Here is an 18,483-nt window from a genome sequence, read left to right on the forward strand (position 1 = left end):
TCTATTTTTAAAAACTTGAGAGACCCTCAAATACATCAGTAATAAGAGCCATTCAAGTAAATAGGCATAAGTAGATTAGGTAACCATAGAAACAGCTCCATCAAGTCCTACATTTCAGCCTTTCACTCTAACATTTCCTACTTTATGTCTTGCCATCAACCTATAATAATACACGTTAAAAAAACTTACATTAAAGTATCATTAGGTTGCAAATTCAAGCACTTGAATGTTAAGAAATGCCAGATTTAAGGGGGCTCCTGCAACCCTCATTCTGCCCTACTGTGCATCCAGTCTGTGCTCTTGTGGAAAAAATAGTATGTGATCATGTAATCAAAGACTGTTTCATAACTACAGATACAATTCTGCCACAGAGGTCACAGATTCCATGACTTTCCAGGACTTCAGTGACTTCTTCTGGGGCAGAGCTGAAACAGCTGCCAGCCCCAGCGCCGCCAGAGCAGCGGCCCCCATCCCATTGGAGCAGCAGCTGGGGTTGGGTCAAGCCCCCGGTCTTGTACCATCGGTACTATGCTATATAATTGGTTATGTTTTGGTTATATACAGTGTATGTTTTATAGTAAGAATTAAGGTATTAGAATAAATTAATAGGATAGTGGATACTAGTATTAGCCATTTTCTTTTTATTCATGCCTTGCAAGTAACAGACAGGATCCTGTCTGCATCTATGTTAATTAGATTAGAGGAATTTCGAAGCCCTAGGCCCCAATGTAAGAAAAGATAGTTGCAAAATTTAGTAAGGCCTAACTTATGTCGTCTTTCTTGTTTCATATAAAACACTGCTATTTGTTACCTTTTGAAGGTCTCTGTAAAGAACTGTTTGTGTGAATGAGGAATGCATGCATCAGGAAAAGATAAGGTGTGAAGGCCATTGCTGAAACCAGATGGCCAAGGGAGGAGGAGTGAAGAAACTGAAGAGACTTAAAGACACCAGAGAACCATCAACGCGCATCCATGGTTGAGGAGGGGCAGACTGATGACCCTGATGTAAAGGCTGGCACCCTAAAAACACAAAATAATTAATTAAATCGAAACCAGACAGGATGACCCTCCTGGAGGTATTTTGGGCCATCAAAAAATAACACCCACTAAGGAGTAACTGGTCATAAACTGACACAGCAAAATCCACAGACAGAGAAAAAGGAGAAAGGACTATAAGAACAGGGTGCTTTGCCATGGGGCTTTTGGTTCGTCTCGTCAACAACTGCAGGAGCATCAGATCGCAACCAACAGAGCCTGGCTCCTCTCTGCGACCAATTTGGCTGGCCACTAGATTGATCCAGACTCTGCACTGGTAACTATAGTAAACATTGACTGGTGGGACTGTGTGCATGGTGTGTGTGTGTGAGACTAAAAAGCATATGCTAATTGCTGTATTCTCAATAAATGCAGCATGTTGCCTTTTTCCCTATAACAAGATCTCGTGTGTTTTGTTTAAGCATAACGCTGCCCTACCAGTGCTCTGTTTGTCTACCCCTGCCCTGCCCTAGGGTATTTTTAGTAAAAGTCAGGAACAAGTCACGAGCTTCCATGAATTTTTGTTTACTGCCCATGACCTGTCCCTGATTTTTACTAAAAAATACCCATGACAGAATCTTAACCTTAACTTAACCCATGAGAGAATCTTAATCTTAACTTTAATTATAACACATATGCACAAAGAGGCAGAACTGAGGTTTCACAGACAACTGTAAATCTAGCATTTCCCAACTTCAATAATGTTCTTTTAAGGTAATTTTTGCTTGCAACTCCATGTGTTATTTTTCAAGGAAAAAAAGTAAAAACAAATGATATTATGTGCAACTATAACATTTCTCCCCTTTCCAACAGGCACCATAAACAGAGGTTGAACTCTGAACCTTCAATGTTGCAGCATGGATTGGTACTACTTGAGCTACAGAACTACATCACCAGGCAGCAGAAGGTTGTTATCCCAGAGGGAGGATGGACTCGTACAACCAGGAGATTGTCAGTGGGGAGCCAAACTGCTCTATCCTCCCCTAGGAGTTGGAAGGGCTCCAGTCCCACGTAGTGTCCTGCGGGTTGGGAAGGGAGACTGGGGAGGTGGATCCAGATGGATTTATGGGGTGAAGAAACCCAGCCCGATTACTGCCCCACTCTGATGCTCCAAGGAGGCAGAATGGGCCACCCATTTGTCTTTAGTCTGGGGAGCCCTCCTCTCCACCTGCCCCCATCCACTCTGGCTGCTCCCAGCTAGTACAGCTTGCTATTGTCACTCTGGCATGATGTTGGACTTAGAATGTTATGTGTGTTCAATTACTTGGGCACACTGCCAATGTTTTTCCTGGGGCATGCAAGTGAGAGAAGGGATATGTCAATTTTTAATAGTTCATATCTTGGCAAAAGCTGAACTGAATTTCATAGGACAAAGCAAAGGTAAATGGGTAACCTGAAGGTGTTCCCTCGGTCAAATATCAAAGGCTTTTGGCAAACAATAAAGGTGTGTGAGCTCCTCAAAGAAAAGGTCCCAAGAATGGAAAGCGTTAAGCATTCTTAATATAGTAAACGTATTACTTACAGCTCTCCCCACCTCTATAATATGGCCCTAGCTCAACAGCAACCCTCTCCACTGCCCCTTTATGGTCGACTGTTGATAACATCACAATCCTTTCCATCAATTAGACGTTTAACTTCACAGACATCAACTTTTCCTGCTCTCTTGCTCCCAGACTCTCTCCAAGTTGTCAGTTTCTTACACATCATTTCTAATATCGGACCCTTCTTTCTGTCCAGATAACTAGAACTCTCAACCAGGCCCTAATCTCTTATCTTGATTACTGCAATTTCCTCCTCTCTGGCCTGACAACCATATCTTTCCACCTCACCCTCAACCAATACAAACTGCACCTGCTAGAATTATCAATTACTGCCCATTACTCTAACCCACATTGTCCATCTCTTTCAATCCCTCCACCCCATCTATTCCATAATTAGAGCCCTGTGTGGATACAAAATCTATATTCATGGATGCAAATATCAGCGGATATAAATCGGTATCTGTGGAACTGCAGGCCTCTACTGGGAACTGCCCCCAGCACAAGCACAACCAGGGACAGCTGCCGGAGAGCCTGGTGTGCGGGACTGGGGGTGATACAGCCAAGCTGGAGGAACTGCCAGCATGGGGCACTGGCTCCTGGGAGCGGCGGCCTGCCAGGCTGCTGCTTTCACTGCTGCAGCTCCCGATAGAGCTCTGCAGCTCCTTGGATACCAATTTGCATCCACGGATATAAATTTGCAGGGCTCTATCCATATCAAGTTCTTCTTCTAATCCTCTAGGCCCTTCATTATTCTGGTCTGTCATCCTTATCCGTGTTCTTCCTACCACTTTCCACCCCCCACCCAGCCACCACATATGTTCTTTTGCTTTCTTCAACACTGTCCTTATGCATGAAATGATCTGCCTGAATTGATCCTCCTTCAAATCCCTTCTCAAAACCCACTTATGTTGCTGTGTCACAAGTCAGCAACTAGCAGTCACTTCCCATTTTATTGTTAAATGGGTTTGAGTATTTATTTAGTAAGTCCTTAGGTAATATGGTAATGGATGCTACAGAGTACCCTAAAATAGAACATAGACTACGCCTCATGTCCCACAGCCATTAGGGCTCACTCACTGCCCAAAGTGTTGAGCAGATTCTGGTGCTCCACACACTCCTTCACACGCTGCTATTTTCACCAGCGGCCCATGGAGAGAGAATGAGCACACAAGGCGGTGCACGTTTCCAATGCCACACCGCTCAATCATGCCAAAGCCTGAAGGGGAGACCCAACGCAAGCATCACACAAAACCTCCAAAGGATTAAATTCCCTTAATGTAACTGTCCCCCCGCCAACAGCCCCCACGCCACGCTTCTTTCTTTCTGAAGTAACTAATGTTCAGCCGTGTTAGTCTGTATTTGCAAAAAGGACAGGAGGACTTGTGGCACCTTAGAGACTCACCAATTTATTTGAGCGTAAGTTTTGGTGAGCTACAGCCCACTTCATCGGATGCACCGTTCAGCAGTAAGAGAGGGAGGACGCTCCCTCTCGGCGCAGGGTGGCCACTTCGGGATGACAACTGAGCAACTCACACCGCTCCCCAGCGGGGGGCAGCAGGGAGCTTGCGCAATGCCCCGGGCTGGGGGCGGGACCCCTCCCCACAGACGAGGCTGGGGCCTCGGGGGGTTATTGCGGAGACCAGGAGCCTCCGCACGGGGGAGAGCGGACACGCCGCTGCCAGGGAGCCTGGATCTTCGGCGCGGCCCCCGGGCCGCCCCAGCAGCTCACGACCTGGCCCCAAGTTTCCTGACACGCGCCCCCGCCTGCTCCCCCCCCGCCTCGCCTCGCCTGGCCTGCTCCCCCCCCGCCTAGCGGCCGCTCCCCCCCCGCCTCGGTCCATCCACGCCCCGCTCCGGCCCTGGCCGCCTCAGCGCCTCTCACCCCGGCGGGCCCCGGCTCCCCGCGCAGGTAGCGGCGCTTCAGACGCTCCACGGAGCCGCTCGGAGCCGGGCTCGCCATGAGCCACCTCCGCCGCGGGCCACAAGCGCCCCGCGCTAAGCCGCCGGCGGTTGGCCGCCCCGGCGGCACGGAGCATGCGCGGACCGGCTGCGCCTGCTCCCTGACGCCGCTGCCCGCCGTGTGCGTGCGTGCGTGCGTGCGTGTGCGGGGCGGGGGGTGGGGCAGCGCGCCCCCTGCTGGCCGCTGGCTCACAGGGCGCAGCTCGGCGGGAGGGACGTACGGGGCGTGGGGGCCTTCAGCTGGCGGCAGGGGAAGGAGCGGAGCCACAGTCAGGGCCGGGGGTAGGAGCCGGGGTTGAGGCGCTGCCAGACGGTGGCAGAGGGGGAACAGTTACCCCCGGCGGGGTGAGCTGCCTGCAGAGGCTGCACAAAGTGAGGGGGGAAGCGGGGCTTTCCCCCCACCCCCCCTTGCAGGACGGGGCATCGCAGCACCCGCTTCCCAGGGCTGCGCTCTGAAGGGCACGGTGCCGCCCCCTGCCTGCCCGAGGCAGCGTTGCCCTGCCCCAAGCCAGGTCCTGAGCTGCTAAAGGAGACTTGGGTCAGTGAAATAGTTTATACCCTCCCCCGCCCCCAATAATAGAATAGAAACCAGTTTAATAGAAGCCAGGTCAGTTTGTATAAAGCCCCACACATTTATCTTCTCCGCTGTTCGCATTGCCTGAACTGGCCTGACTTTTCCTTCCTGGCCCCTGTAAATGGAGCTTCCCGCCTGTACATCACTTACTTTTTAAAATGTTATTTTTGTTACTCTTGACACTTCATCATTCACCTTCCTTAACATTGTGCAGGTGGATGGCACTGTGCTATTTAATTGATGTTTTAATAGCAATAATCATTTAAAATATTAATAGCTGCTGGTAGCTTCAGCAATCACATCTGAGTGTTTCGAATATAGCACATCCTGTTTGTATTGCAACCTTAGTTTTTAATTCTAAATTTTTGTTCTTTTTTCAAACACAGATTCATTCTTTGGGATCATATGATATCAAGACTGACTGATTTCCCTGATTGATGTCAAATCTTCAGTTTCCTTTAATCTGACCCTCTGGGCTAATAGTCATAGATGGACCTATCCTCCATGAACTTATCAACCCAGGCATCCACAAAGTTTGGATCAGAACATCTGTGAGGAAGTAGGGCACCTTGCAAGAATGCTAGCATCTGCCATGGGGCTCTGGGAGCAAAAAGAAGTATTGGAAGGCAGGGCACAGGAATGCTATCACACCGCTACTTTCTGCCCCAATCTCTTGGTTTCTTATCCCTGCTGATGCTGCTTGTGACTGCTTGCAGCTGAAAAGCTGCAGCTTCTTTGTGAGCCTAGTGTGGCCTGCAGACTGCCAGCATACAGTAGAGTGAGTAACTGCACTATTCCTTTCAGTTCTCTTGGTCAGAAGAGGATCTAACCTACCCTAATGAGTGGCAACTCCCTCAAGTTACAGCTAAGGAGCATCTGTTTGTGAACCAAGTGGCCTGATGAAGAGCTCACCTGATACTTGCAGAACAGAGCAACTGTATACAAGAGGAACTTGTTGAACTTACTCACGTTCCCATCACGTTAACCATCCCACACCTCTCAGAATTTGGCCCCACCACAAATGATTAAAAGAGAGAAGATCTGATGAATATTCAAGCCAGCATCTGCCAAATAGATCTGTAGGTCTTATGACTCGTGGAAACCAGTATGTCCACTGCTAAAGGAAAATCAAGCTTTCCTTTAAAAAAAGAAAAAGGAGTACTAGTGGCACCTTAGAGACTAACCAATTTGAGCATAAGCTTCCGTGAGCTACAGCTCACTTCATCGGATGCATCTTAAGTGATCACTCTCCCGATCACTTAAGATGCATCCGATGAAGTGAGCTGTAGCTCACGGAAGCTTATGCTCAAATTGGTTAGTTTCTAAGGTGCCACTAGTACTCCTTTTTCTTTTTGTGAATACAGACTAACACGGCTGCTATTCTGAAACCTTTCCTTTAAAGAAATTGACCTGTCAACTTCCCTGAAAAATGCACCAACCCACCTGATCCTCAAAAAGCCAACACCTGATGCAGAATACATCTTCTCCATCTTAAACCATTCATTCCTCGGCTAAATCATTGAAAAATAGTGACAAAAAGATATAACATGGGACATCTGCTAGCATCCTTGATGTCTTGCCAGTGGACTTCATTCTGGGACACAACATGAGACAAACCTTAGTGGGGCTAAGAGATCACCTTCCCGTGGCAATGGATGGAAGATACATCTCTGTTAATATTTGTCGATTTCTCTGCAACTTTCAACACAGCAAACTACTCTATACTGATGGCCTGTTTATTGACACAGCTGGAGTAGATGGTGCAGCACTACAATGTTGCCAGTCATTTCTTTCCAACATAACCAGGATACTGATCAAAGGAGACCAGTACTTGGTGAAGAACTTAAAATCAACCTGGGCAAGATTAAAGTGATACTTCATGGAGGCAGAAACACTTTGAAAAATAGCCACATCACTGCCCTCCCCTTCCATCACAGAGATTTCCTACTGTTCATCAAAGTATGAAACCTCAAGGCTGTCGTCAACTCAATATTTAGCCTACCAGATCAGGTTCTCCCATCTCCAGCTTGCAAGGAAACTTCACCCCTATGTACCAGATGAGGATCCTGTCACATCTACCCATGGATTTGCCACCTCCAGCCAGGATTACTGTTACTCACCATATCTGGGTTTGTAGGTAGCAGCAATATGGAGGCTCCAACTTGTGCAGAATGTGGCAGCCTGCCTGCTCAACAGAGAGGTATGCCAAAAGCCTGTTACTTCTGTTCCAATCCCTCTGCTGATTCCCAAACTACTTCTGTGACTAATTCAAAGCCAAGAACCATCTACAGTAATACCTATGACCCGTCAAATCAGTGACACTGGGACAAGGCAGCTCATAAAACCTAGGACAAAGTAGGAGAGCCAGAGATAAATCATTCTGGTGAAAGGATGTCAGCTGTGCAACAAACATCATGATCAGATGAAACCAGAGTCTAACGACTTTTCAGGCTGTGCTGCCAAACTCTCGTCACGTAATGAAATTAAATTTTTGAATGTTCAAAAAGCAAACTTTTGAATGTTCACAAAAAGCAAACATTTGCTTTTGAATTTGATAATTTGTATGCATTTTTTCCATTATTCACTTCACTCTAGTCATAATGTACTGCACATTTATGTCAGTGTAGCCTTACCACTACTGATGATATTTTTTAACAATGTGAAGTCCTTTGGATAGGGCCTGTCTTTTTTCCCGTATACATGGGAATGCAGTCATGCACATTCACTTACTTCACTAGGTAGTATTTACAGCGGTCTCTCCCCATCTCTACTGAGATGTTTTAAAAATCAGCACAGGAAATGTTCCATAGATCAAGTGACTTAACTGACAAAGAAAAAGCCTACATGTGGGGCTAGTATAAAAGTAAACAAACAGAAACGCTGTTATGGACATTGCAGTGCTACAGCAGGTAGGTATGTTGATTCATGTTCTTTAGACACCAAAACATACAAATGGAATTTTTAAAAATGAAGGTAAGGTACATTTAAAGTCATTTATATATTTATCTCAGTCAACATTTTTAATTCTTCCAAAACCTTTTTAAAATGTAGAATTTTTTCATCAGTTATGTCTAATATTAAAATGACTTCAACTGGAAGTGTAAACAGTGCATTCCCTGCCTTGAGTTTGGTACTTTGAGTAGGGAGAGTGCAGGTGCTGAATCCACTTTCTTAAAACTTCAAGGCTGCAGCCTGTTTGATAAGTGCATGCTCCATATGCTAGTAAAGGGGAAAGGGAGAGAGGAGTTGGACCGGGGTGCCAGCGGCCTCATTACACAAAATAGTAAAGATCAGGAGTTTTTCTGAATCAAGATGCTAATTGCATAATAAACTTTTAAGCATGTCATGAATGCACAAATAGCACTGTTTTATATGTATTCTATACGTTGATTATACATCTACAAAGAATACAAATTAACCAATTCAGAATTTTTGTAAAAGATGGAATAAATGCAGTTTATTAGTCACGGTGCATCTGGCAAATTCTGCTCATATGGCAAATGAAAATTTCTCTAATTTTGCTAAGGCTGATTTCCACGGTCCCTAAGTTCTGTACAAAACCAAATTTATGAATCACCTCCAGTGCACTGAACCATCCATAATTATGGCATGGGCTGTAATTTCAGGAATGCTCCAGCATGAGAAGTGCAGTCGTTTGGTTTTAGTTTCATGGCATTGGGGTAATAATTAGAGGTGGGCCAGGAATTTTTCAACTAAACTTTGTTAGAAAAGGCCAATTAATCAAAACTTGAATTCTTCACAATAACATATCACTTTTGATTAAACTTCAGTGATTAGGGGTTTCTCAGGTCCAGGATAGTATTCCTTGTCAAGATGAGAGAGAGAGACCCTCTAGAACAGCCCAGGAGTCAGATGTGAAAGACCCAACTTCAAGTCCCTGCTCTGCCATTTGCCCACATCCTAGGTGAATGCCCTAACCACCAGACTATTAGCTATTCTAGAATGGGTTTCTCAATTTCTCCTGATGGAGCTGTTCCAGTTTAATTGGAGCAGGGACTGGAACGTAGGTCTCCCACTTTTCAAGCGAGCGTCCTGGCCACCGAGCTATTCCGAGGTGGGTCTCGAGCTTTTTGCAAATGACATCAGAAGGTTCACAGTTCATCCTGATGCTGATCACGAAAATGTGCATGAGAGAGGGAAATGGTTCCCTGCCTCGCTCTAGTTGCTACCTCAGTTTCATGCTCCAGCATTCCTGGTGCCTCAAACATGCAAACGGGGGTTGATCATTTTCAGCTCTGAGTGTATGCAGTAGTTGCAAGTACTGTACTGGGGGGTTAGTTTTGTTCACACATGCTCACCTTCATTCTCATTTCTGTATCGTATGCTTCAGATTTTTATCTATGGCCAGAGTCCATATGTACATCATATTATGGAGGAATGTTGCAGGTTCTGTAGAATTTAAGTTTAAACAATCAATAGGGAGCCCCTGCTGTTCTTGCACCTCTCCAAACTGTTCTGACAGCTTTTCAGTGGTGAGAGACTAATGAAAAGAAGTTACATTGCACTTTGGAAGTCTCATCACATGAGAGTAATAACTTGTTTAAATAAAGAATGCTACTTATATCAAGCCAATGCTGACCTTGAAGATGTACATAATATACATAACCTTCTCATTGTCCTTGCATTACCAGGCTTAATGCTTCAAAGCTGGGCATAGTGGCCAGTTCAGCTTTGAGCCTGTTAATAAGAAATTCCTCAAAACATACAGAAGTCTTCAAATAGATGGCTTGTAGTAGATTCCTGAATTGCTTGTTACCATGCCCCACTTGTCATGCTTGACTGCAACCACTATGTAGAATGCAGGATCAGGCTAAAGCTTGCAGAAAACTAAACTTTAACTGAGTTTGAGAAAGACTAACTGAATAAATGCAAATTAGGACATTCTCCAGCCAAACTGAGCGCAAAAAGGTTTATGGATGGTTAGAGTGCCATTGATACGTTTTTCAGTTCCAGTCTGCTCCACTCTAACTAAACCAAAGATAAGCAAAAAAGGACAATACAAATCAGGGGTTGAAGGAACATAGCGTTAGCTAAAGTATTTTCAATTCTTTTACAGGGCTAGCCCTAGCCCCACTGAGATCAGAAATATGCTAGCAAAAATTGTGTTTAAAAGATGGTTGCTGGCAGTAGGGTTACAGCATAGTTTCCTTGACTAGTACAAACGGGATTTTTTTTTTTTTTTTTTTGCCTGCAGAGACATACTATAACAGACCTTCAGCAGATTGGTTTGGTACTCTGCAAAGCTGAAGTGAGTGGCATACGTACAGCCAATTAGAGTATAGCTTTGTTTTTATTCCATTAACCAGAAAAAGCCACCACCTCCTGATCAGATTTTATTAATTTTTGTAAATTGAAATCCAAGGCAAGATGTGTAGTTTCAGCAGTTTCCTCATACTATTTTATATAAAACTAAATCTACTGATAAGTTATAACCCATGCTCATGACTCCTGTTGCTCATATAGTTATTTCATAAATGTGTATACTTTGAATGTTTGGCCAGACCACTTTATTTAAGCTCTCAAGTTTTAAGTGACAATACCATGGAAGCCATACCCTTCTTAGTTTACTTTTAACCATCACAAAGCAAGATTGAGACATCAAACATTTGTGCAACAGCCCCACAACTTGATTTGTATGGTAAAAGTGGTGATTTTACCAAACTGACATTTTAGAACTAAAAAGGCTTTGCAATAGTGACAAAATTTGCTTTTCAGATATTTATTATCTACTTAGTTCACAGCAAGTTTCATGATTAAAATATTAATTATATACAGAAGGAGCAATTGCATGGGGGTAAGACAAGGAATGAAAGGTTTAGGAAAATGGCCTTTAGTCAGCTAGGAGATGTCTACATAGAAATTAAAAACCTGCAGCTGGCCTGTAGCAACTGAGTCGGGCTCATTGGGCTGTTTTATTGCTGTGTAGACATTTGGGCTTGGGCTGCAGTCACAGCTGAGATCCTCCTACCTTGCAGGTCCTAGAGCTTGGCTCCAGCAGGAGTCAATGTCTACACTGCAATTAAACAGCCCCACAGCCTATGCACCATGAGCCCGAGTCAGTAAGCCTGGTCCAGCTGCCAGTTTTTATTGCAGTTTATTGGCTGCATTCTGATGCCAGATGGTTGGTTGAGGAAGATTGGCTAGGGCTGATAACTAAACAAGTTTTGTTGGTTGCAGGGTACTTGTAATACTTCTCTTGGTGTAAGCGTATGTCCAGTAGTCGAGAGTGGGCAGAGTTTAATCAAACTGGGGCACTGTGTTCCAACTGAGCAGCAGAGAAGGAGCCCTGAACAACGCCCTGTTTGCACACTGGTTCTCGATGTGGACCCTACCAGTTTGTTCAGACGAGTGTTTCTGCTCTCCCTTTTGAGCTACTTTAGTGAAATGGTATTTGTATGGTATTTCTAGATCAGTAGTTCTCAACCTTTATGGGATCAGGACCCATTTGTAAATGTTTATGACCTCTCATGAACCAGTATAGGCTGGAGATACTGGGATAGTTTTGGTCAGGTCTGGCCTGGCCCTCACCCCGCAGTGCCAGGTCCTGTGCTGTGGGGCTGGCTGGGCTTAGCTGTCAGCTCTGGGCATTGCAACCTCCTATGTTCCAGCACTGCTCTGGTTTGGCCCCCCCGCAACTGGAACAAATTTGTGAGAGTGAAGTTGTGACCTGGTTCATGGGGTTGCAGTGCCACTTGCACAAATTTGGCCTACACAGACTCCTGTCATCATGATGGCTGGGCCAAACCTGAGTGGTTCTGGGATCCTGGACCAGGGAGGCAAGCCCAGTCAGCCCTATGGGACAGAAGCAACAGGAGCTGCCATGTGATCCTTTGAAAAGTTCTGGCGACCCAATTTTCAGTCCCATTCCACATATTGAGAAACCCTGATCTAGGGTGACCCTTAGATATCCTGGCTTTGAATTGTGTGCCGACCACTGATCACGGAAAATGATATCTGCAGTGTTGTAATTATGCTGGTCCCAGGATATCAGAGAGAGAAGGTAGATGAGTTAATACCTTTTCTTAGACCAACTTCTGTTGGTGCGAGACAAGCTTTCAAGCTCGTCTCTCTCACCAACAGAAGTTGGTCCAGTGAAAGATTGCCTCTCTCACCTTACCATTCAAAATACTGTTAAGCTTAAGTTGGATCTGAACATAATATTGCTATTTATAAGACATGCTTTAAATTCACAGAATTCTATTTAATATAGTGAAAAATCTTTTCCTTGGTATACATGTAGTTACTCAGTTCTGAGTTCTGAATTTAGCAGACATTTACCACAGCTGAAAAAACAGGATATCATAAAAAGCAACGAAAAACTTTAAATAGTATTTGGACCAAAAAGATCACTCAGTAACATCAGATGCAAAAATACAGTATAGTTATTTTTCCTTTAAGATCCAGAGTTTTTACCAGATTTTTCCCCCACCCGATAAGCTTTACAAGTTCTTTATTTACTCAAATTGCCCTTACAAGTATTTTTGCAATCAGTCTCCCATATACAAAGCAGTGATACAAGCAGCTGGTCTCAAAGCATATTAATTTATACCACAGGAAGATCACAAGTTCTCAGTCAGATTTTGACAGGAACTTAAGATAATGTACAGGCAATAGTTCAGTAACTTCAAGGTACAGGTACCCAAATGCTGTTTCACAGACAAACCACCAGGTAGAACACACACGTTTTCTTATCTTTCTTAGGAAAGATAACTTCCGCCTAGAGAAAGAGATGGTAACTTATATTTGAAGCTGGATGCTTTTAAGAAGGGTAAGGAGAATGAATTGCCACTCTGCTTTTTATTTTTCTGTGCATCAGTGGGAATAAGAAGAAATAGTTCTCACATAGAACTACTTTAGTTTGGAAGCATGATGGCTAATTCTGCATTCAAAATCCTAATACATCAGAGTAGCAAATCAAAATAACTGAAAATAGATTATGCATGTGGTATTCCTTGTACAAACCAAAGTGAAGAAAAGAATTGCTTTAACAAGACTAGAATTTAATTTTAAATTTTTCACATTTAAAACAAATATCAGGATAACATATGCCAGTGTTTGAACTTTTATTTCACAACATGCAAAGTCAATTAACTCATTAAAAAAAGTACTCTATAAGTTGTAATTTTACATTTATACATCAGAAATGTCAATATTAAAAAAGCTGAACATAATTAGTCTACAACAGCCCAACTTTGATTTATGCTGTTAGTGCACATATCTGTAGAATCACTACTTAGACATTATATTTGCCCACAGTCTGTGATAACAATTCTGTTCACCAACCCTTTGGGAGAAGCAAAAGATTCAATTTTTTTCACAACATCCATGCCATCCTTCACAAACCCAAATACCACATGTTTAAAGTCCAAGTGTTCTGCTTTTTTAAGTGTGATAAAAAACTGAGAATTATTGGTGTCCCGGCCACGATTTGCCATCGACAGTAATCCAGGACCAGTGTGTTTCACTTCAAAGTTCTCGTCTTCAAATGCATCTCCATAAATGGACCGGCCACCTGTTCCATCCTGCCTAGTGATATCTCCTCCCTGAAAATATTAATCATTTATAGAATTAACTCATTACTAGCCCACAAATATCTACCAAGTAGAAAACTTGCTTTATGTTTTCCTCTAAGAATAACTGAATTAGAAAAATATTAAGAGCTCAGATGTCTGGATATTGACAAAAGACGACAGAATGGTCTCTCATTTTTAGTTTTAGCCGTACATGTGATCATCATAACAAGCAAACAGAAAACTGATAATATTAAGCGCTCATGGCAAGGATAAAGATTTCATATGTGCTAATTTATGGCCTAACTGTGAAAGGTACAGAGTCCTCTACTCTGAGAATTACTGGTGTCCTTTTTGTTTTCTAGTTGAATCTACTCAAATTTGAGGTCACTGTACAAAATTGGGCAAGTAAGAAGTTCTTTGGGCTTGTCACAGGGACATCCAGGAAAATTAATCCCAATTAACTAGAGGTGTGAATTTGAAGTTAATTAACCCCATTAAATCCCTGTGTGGACATTGCTTTTGAAATGCAAGAGGACTTAGTTTAAAGACAAATTAAAGGCTACTTCAATTCTGAATGAGGGTGTTCATGCTAGGGTTTAATACGATTTAACTAATCCACTTCAAATTCAAAACTTTAGTCAATTTGGATTAATTTTCCTGGATGTCTATGTAGACAAACCCTCTATATGTTGGTCATGTGTTCTTAACAAGCAAAGACAAATGAAAATATTAAAATATTAATAGTCCACAGCTATACTAGGGACAGCGTGCGGGTATTAACAAGCAAACGGGTCATTACTAACATTATGGAGCATACCAGTTGAGATCACCACATACAGAAGTAAATTCAAAGTGAAACAAATTCAAATAAAAATCAGTGTAAAGAATGGAATTAACAAGTACACATTAAAGCCAAGTATATGGAGACTTTCAAGTATGCTTATTAAATTGGGAAATGGGAGCGCCATACTCCAATGCATTAGGATCGGATGACAACTTGAATTCTTTGACTATGAGGTGCATACAAAGGTAGCCTCTTTCCCCACCAGTTTAGGTTCTCCGTCTGAGAACTGAAATAGCTGTACTAATACCAACCACCACATGGGCTGGGCACCCAGATAAAAAACAGTACTCATTAGTATACTGTCACTGTTTGCCAAAGATTGAGTCTGCAGAAGTTGGTGCATCTAGTCTGCACAGATGAGAAAAGTGTGCAAATCAGTCTGAGAAAAGTGAAATTATCCATGGCACGTGGCAACTGCCTTGATGCACCTGGCCTGGAGAATCTTTATTACTGGTGACACACGGAGTCAGAAAGAGCAGAGCCTGACTTTTAGATGCAGGTTATATTTGAAGACCTAGTATTTAGAAAAAAATTACTTGTAAATGAGCAAATTTGATATGGAAATCATTGAGCTACAGAAAGAGGAATCCTACAACTTTTTAAAATAAAACCACTTTTCAGACAAGTAGTACACTCAAACTAGGGAGTAAAAGCGAATCCAGTGAATCCAGTGAATCAAAATCTTTGGTAAACTCCTCATTCCACATAACAAATGGTCTTAGCTCTAAGAAATGAAAATAGGTTTTATTCTAAGAAAAAAAATCTTCAACTTGTACTTACCTGACACACAAAGTCAGGAACTATTCTGTGAAATATAGAGTTCTTGAATCCAAATCCTCTTTCCCCTGTGCATAGGGCCCTGAAATTTTCAGCAGTTCGAGGAACAATATTTGAAAATAGTTCCATGGTTATGTGTCCTAAAGGTTCATCATCAGCAGAAACCTCAAAATACACTACAGGGTTGGTTTCCTTTGACAGTTCTGCTGCCAGGGATACATGTGCTCTCTGAAGTTCTGACAAATTTTGTTGGCATTCTTCAAATCTCCTCTTGAAGGAATCAGCCATTTCTTGGCTTTTAAATCGAACTGCAAGTTGTTCTACTTTTGCTTCGCCATCTGAAATTAAATTCCCAAACAGATTATCATAGCCTATTGAACATCAGTTACAGTTTTATTTGTCATATACATGAAGAAAAAAGTTTAGGCGTTTTCAAGCAATCTTCTCAAACTCACCAGCATAATCTGTGGCAGTCCATACTAGAGCATTGTTTGATGTATTCAGGGGCTTTAAATTCATTATTTTTGTGATTACATGATTTGCACACACTTTGAGAACTTGGTCCCTTCTCATTAAAATTCTGTAATATTTCTTCTGTGTATGGAATAGAATTTTTATCTCTCCAACTCCTCGCTCTTTCCACTGATTGACTTCTCTGTCCCATCGATAGAGTTTTGCCCTCTCTTTGAAGAGAATTTCTTCATCCTCTTCTCCAGATTTCACCTCCACCTAGAAAGCAGCAAAAACAGCATATTCATGCAGTTCCTAGACAGTCACGGTCACCAGGAATCTACTCATGCATCAGAGAGAATGGGTGATAGCTTTATTATCCTGATTTTACACCCTTCTCCCCCCTTTTGAAAAACTTCCTCCAAAACATACTTTCTATTTGAAGTTCTGCATAGGCAGGTCTGTAGCCAGAAGAGATATATTCCGGACTTTCTGGTGAGATGAACAAGCTGTTTCAGATAGGGTGTTGAAAAGTTAGGTTTATTTCACAGGTTAGAGAGTTGACTTTTTATAAAGTCATCTCTCAAATACTGCTTGGCCTAGAAAATTTAAATTTGCTCTAAGAGTCCTTGACATGTTCTGGGGCATAGTTTCTGGCACAGAAGTTCTTTTCTACAGGTTTGTACACCTGAATCCTTTGGCAGAGGTCCCAGCCAAATGTATAAGCTTTGCTGGGATACAAGTGTGCTGGAGGAGTTTGCATTATTTTTTTACACAGCATTACATAGCGCTGTGTGTTACTTTTAGTAGTGTGCTATACTCTCTGCAGACAAGGGAATGTTCTCAAAGAACTTGCTTTCTATAACTAGACCACATAAACAAGTAGAAGGTGCAGGATTAGATATGTGCATGAAGGATATGTATTTGCTTTGTTTGGCTGTGCATTTTTCCAGTTTTTGGTCTCTTTACAAAAGTTAAAACTACAGTTGTTAGAGTTCTCTTTTGGAGCAAATGAAAGCTTGAGAAGATCAGGCATTACAAACAAGTGAGCCGGTGAATGGAGGAAAGGTTGTTTGTGGAAGGACATATTGAAAAAAAAAAAGGAAGGGGGAGTGGAAAGGGCAAGGGAGATTAAAAGGAGACAAGGGGAAAGATGAGTGAGCTGTGCAGGATCTTAGAGCAATGTTACCATTGACACTGTTACACCACATTTATAATTAAAGCAAAATCAAGTTTGTCTTTAGAAAAGATTTTAAATAGAACCCAAAAAGACACCTCATTAACATTTCTAATATGGTTTAAACATCACCAGTTACCAGACTGCATTCACTGTATATTAAGAAATTGGTGTTAGGATAATCTGAATAACTGAGTTACATAAAGCTTCCTCCACTGTTCTACCCACCTTCCACTGTAGGCCTACCACCTCCTACCAGCTCTTGAACATCTTTCTTTTGCCTACTTTGCTGTTTATCTTCAGATTAATTTAGCTCTGATTGTGCTCTTAATTCCTTACCATAGAATATCAGGGTTGGAAGGGACCTCAGGAGGTATCTAGTCCAACCCCCTGCTCAAAGCAGGACCAATCCCCAATTTTTGCCCCAGATCCCTAAATGGCCCCCTCAAGGATTGAACTCATGACCCTAGGTTTAGCAGGCGAATGCTCAAACCACTGTGCTATCCCTCCCCACATTATTGCTCAGTGGTCCTGGCAAGTTTTCACCCAGGTTTGGAGGGGAGAGCCCAGAATATATGGTGTAGTATAACAGTTTCATTATTAGCAAGAGTTTGGGATGGCCACATCACTAATAAGTGGGAAAGCCGTAAGTGAGTTCTACAGGTCAAAGCAGCGCTCTAACAAGTGTATTCCAATCATTTATTTTGAATACACCACATATTTCACAGAATAATCTTTAACCACCTGAGCTCTTAGAAGTGTTACTGGTAGTATTGTGCATTTTTGCACACAAACTCAGGCTCCCTTGTATAAGTCAAGCTGTACAGGCTTCAAAGTAGTTAAAGTAATTTCAGAAGCTTTAAAAATATATGCCTAAGGTCGCTTTTCCATACAATGTTGCAATTTTAACAGGGTTATTAGAATCATGGTGTTCCATCCTGTTGGAAACCAGGGAGACTCCCTAAAAATGTTTAGTCCTGATAGTATCTAATACCGCATAGCTTATTTTTAACTCTGGTGGAGAACTGATTTTTTGTCCATCCGGGGCCTCAGGAAAGCAAAAAATTATTATTTTTTTTTAGAAACAGCAGATTTTGGCATCCAAGTTGAATGAAATGCAAAGCCTGCTAAAGTGGGGATAATTTAGAGTTATAGAATACTTTCAGTTTTACTAATCCAATGTGTTAGTTTCATGGACATGCTTGTTTAACAGAGTCTCTAAACTATGACCAAAAACCATCTTACCTCTGGTAAGGACACTATAGGTTCGAAATGGATATCATCACTATGTACAACTTCTTCATCGCTACCATCTTCATCTTCATCTCCTTTACTGGCTGGCTGTACTCCAAATACAGCTGCTCCTGTATTTTCCCATTTGAAGTTTTTATCTAGTTATGAAAAGAGTTTAAAGTTTCAGACATCTTTCCAGATGCTCCAATATACACACACATGTATTATACACAAAGTTTCTTAATTTTCATAAACTATACCATTTCTAGAAAAAGACATTTAGTTTACATGTATTCTGTCACTTACAATTTAGTACCTTATGAACTAGTAGAGATTCAATGCACATAAAAACTTGGCAT

The 18,483-nt window shown here is 42.4% G+C and overlaps 2 protein-coding genes across 5 annotated transcripts in view; both read right to left on the minus strand.

The window, feature by feature from the left end:
* The window catches only part of CCDC138 (coiled-coil domain containing 138), a 74,276-nt gene extending 69,664 nt beyond the window's left edge, over positions 1-4,612 (minus strand). Inside the window, 2 exon segments of the mRNA XM_073350871.1 lie at positions 4,459-4,578; positions 4,580-4,612. Of these exon segments, the coding sequence (XP_073206972.1) occupies positions 4,459-4,578; positions 4,580-4,612 (153 nt within the window).
* A 7,817-nt stretch (positions 4,613-12,429) lies between these two features.
* Positions 12,430-18,483, minus strand: part of RGPD4 (RANBP2 like and GRIP domain containing 4) — a 66,204-nt gene continuing 60,150 nt past the window's right edge. For all 4 annotated transcript variants that reach the window (XM_073350884.1, XM_073350892.1, XM_073350910.1 and 1 more), the window contains 4 exons: positions 18,137-18,282; positions 15,720-15,993; positions 15,268-15,602; positions 12,430-13,673 (listed from right to left, as the gene is read on the minus strand). In XM_073350884.1, coding sequence (XP_073206985.1) covers positions 13,371-13,673; positions 15,268-15,602; positions 15,720-15,993; positions 18,137-18,282 — 1,058 coding nt within the window. In that variant the 3' untranslated portion in view covers positions 12,430-13,370. The remainder of the gene's footprint in view (positions 13,674-15,267; positions 15,603-15,719; positions 15,994-18,136; positions 18,283-18,483) is intronic.

Source organism: Lepidochelys kempii, chromosome 1 (assembly GCF_965140265.1).
Source record: "Lepidochelys kempii isolate rLepKem1 chromosome 1, rLepKem1.hap2, whole genome shotgun sequence".
Taxonomy (NCBI): Eukaryota; Metazoa; Chordata; order Testudines; family Cheloniidae; genus Lepidochelys; species Lepidochelys kempii.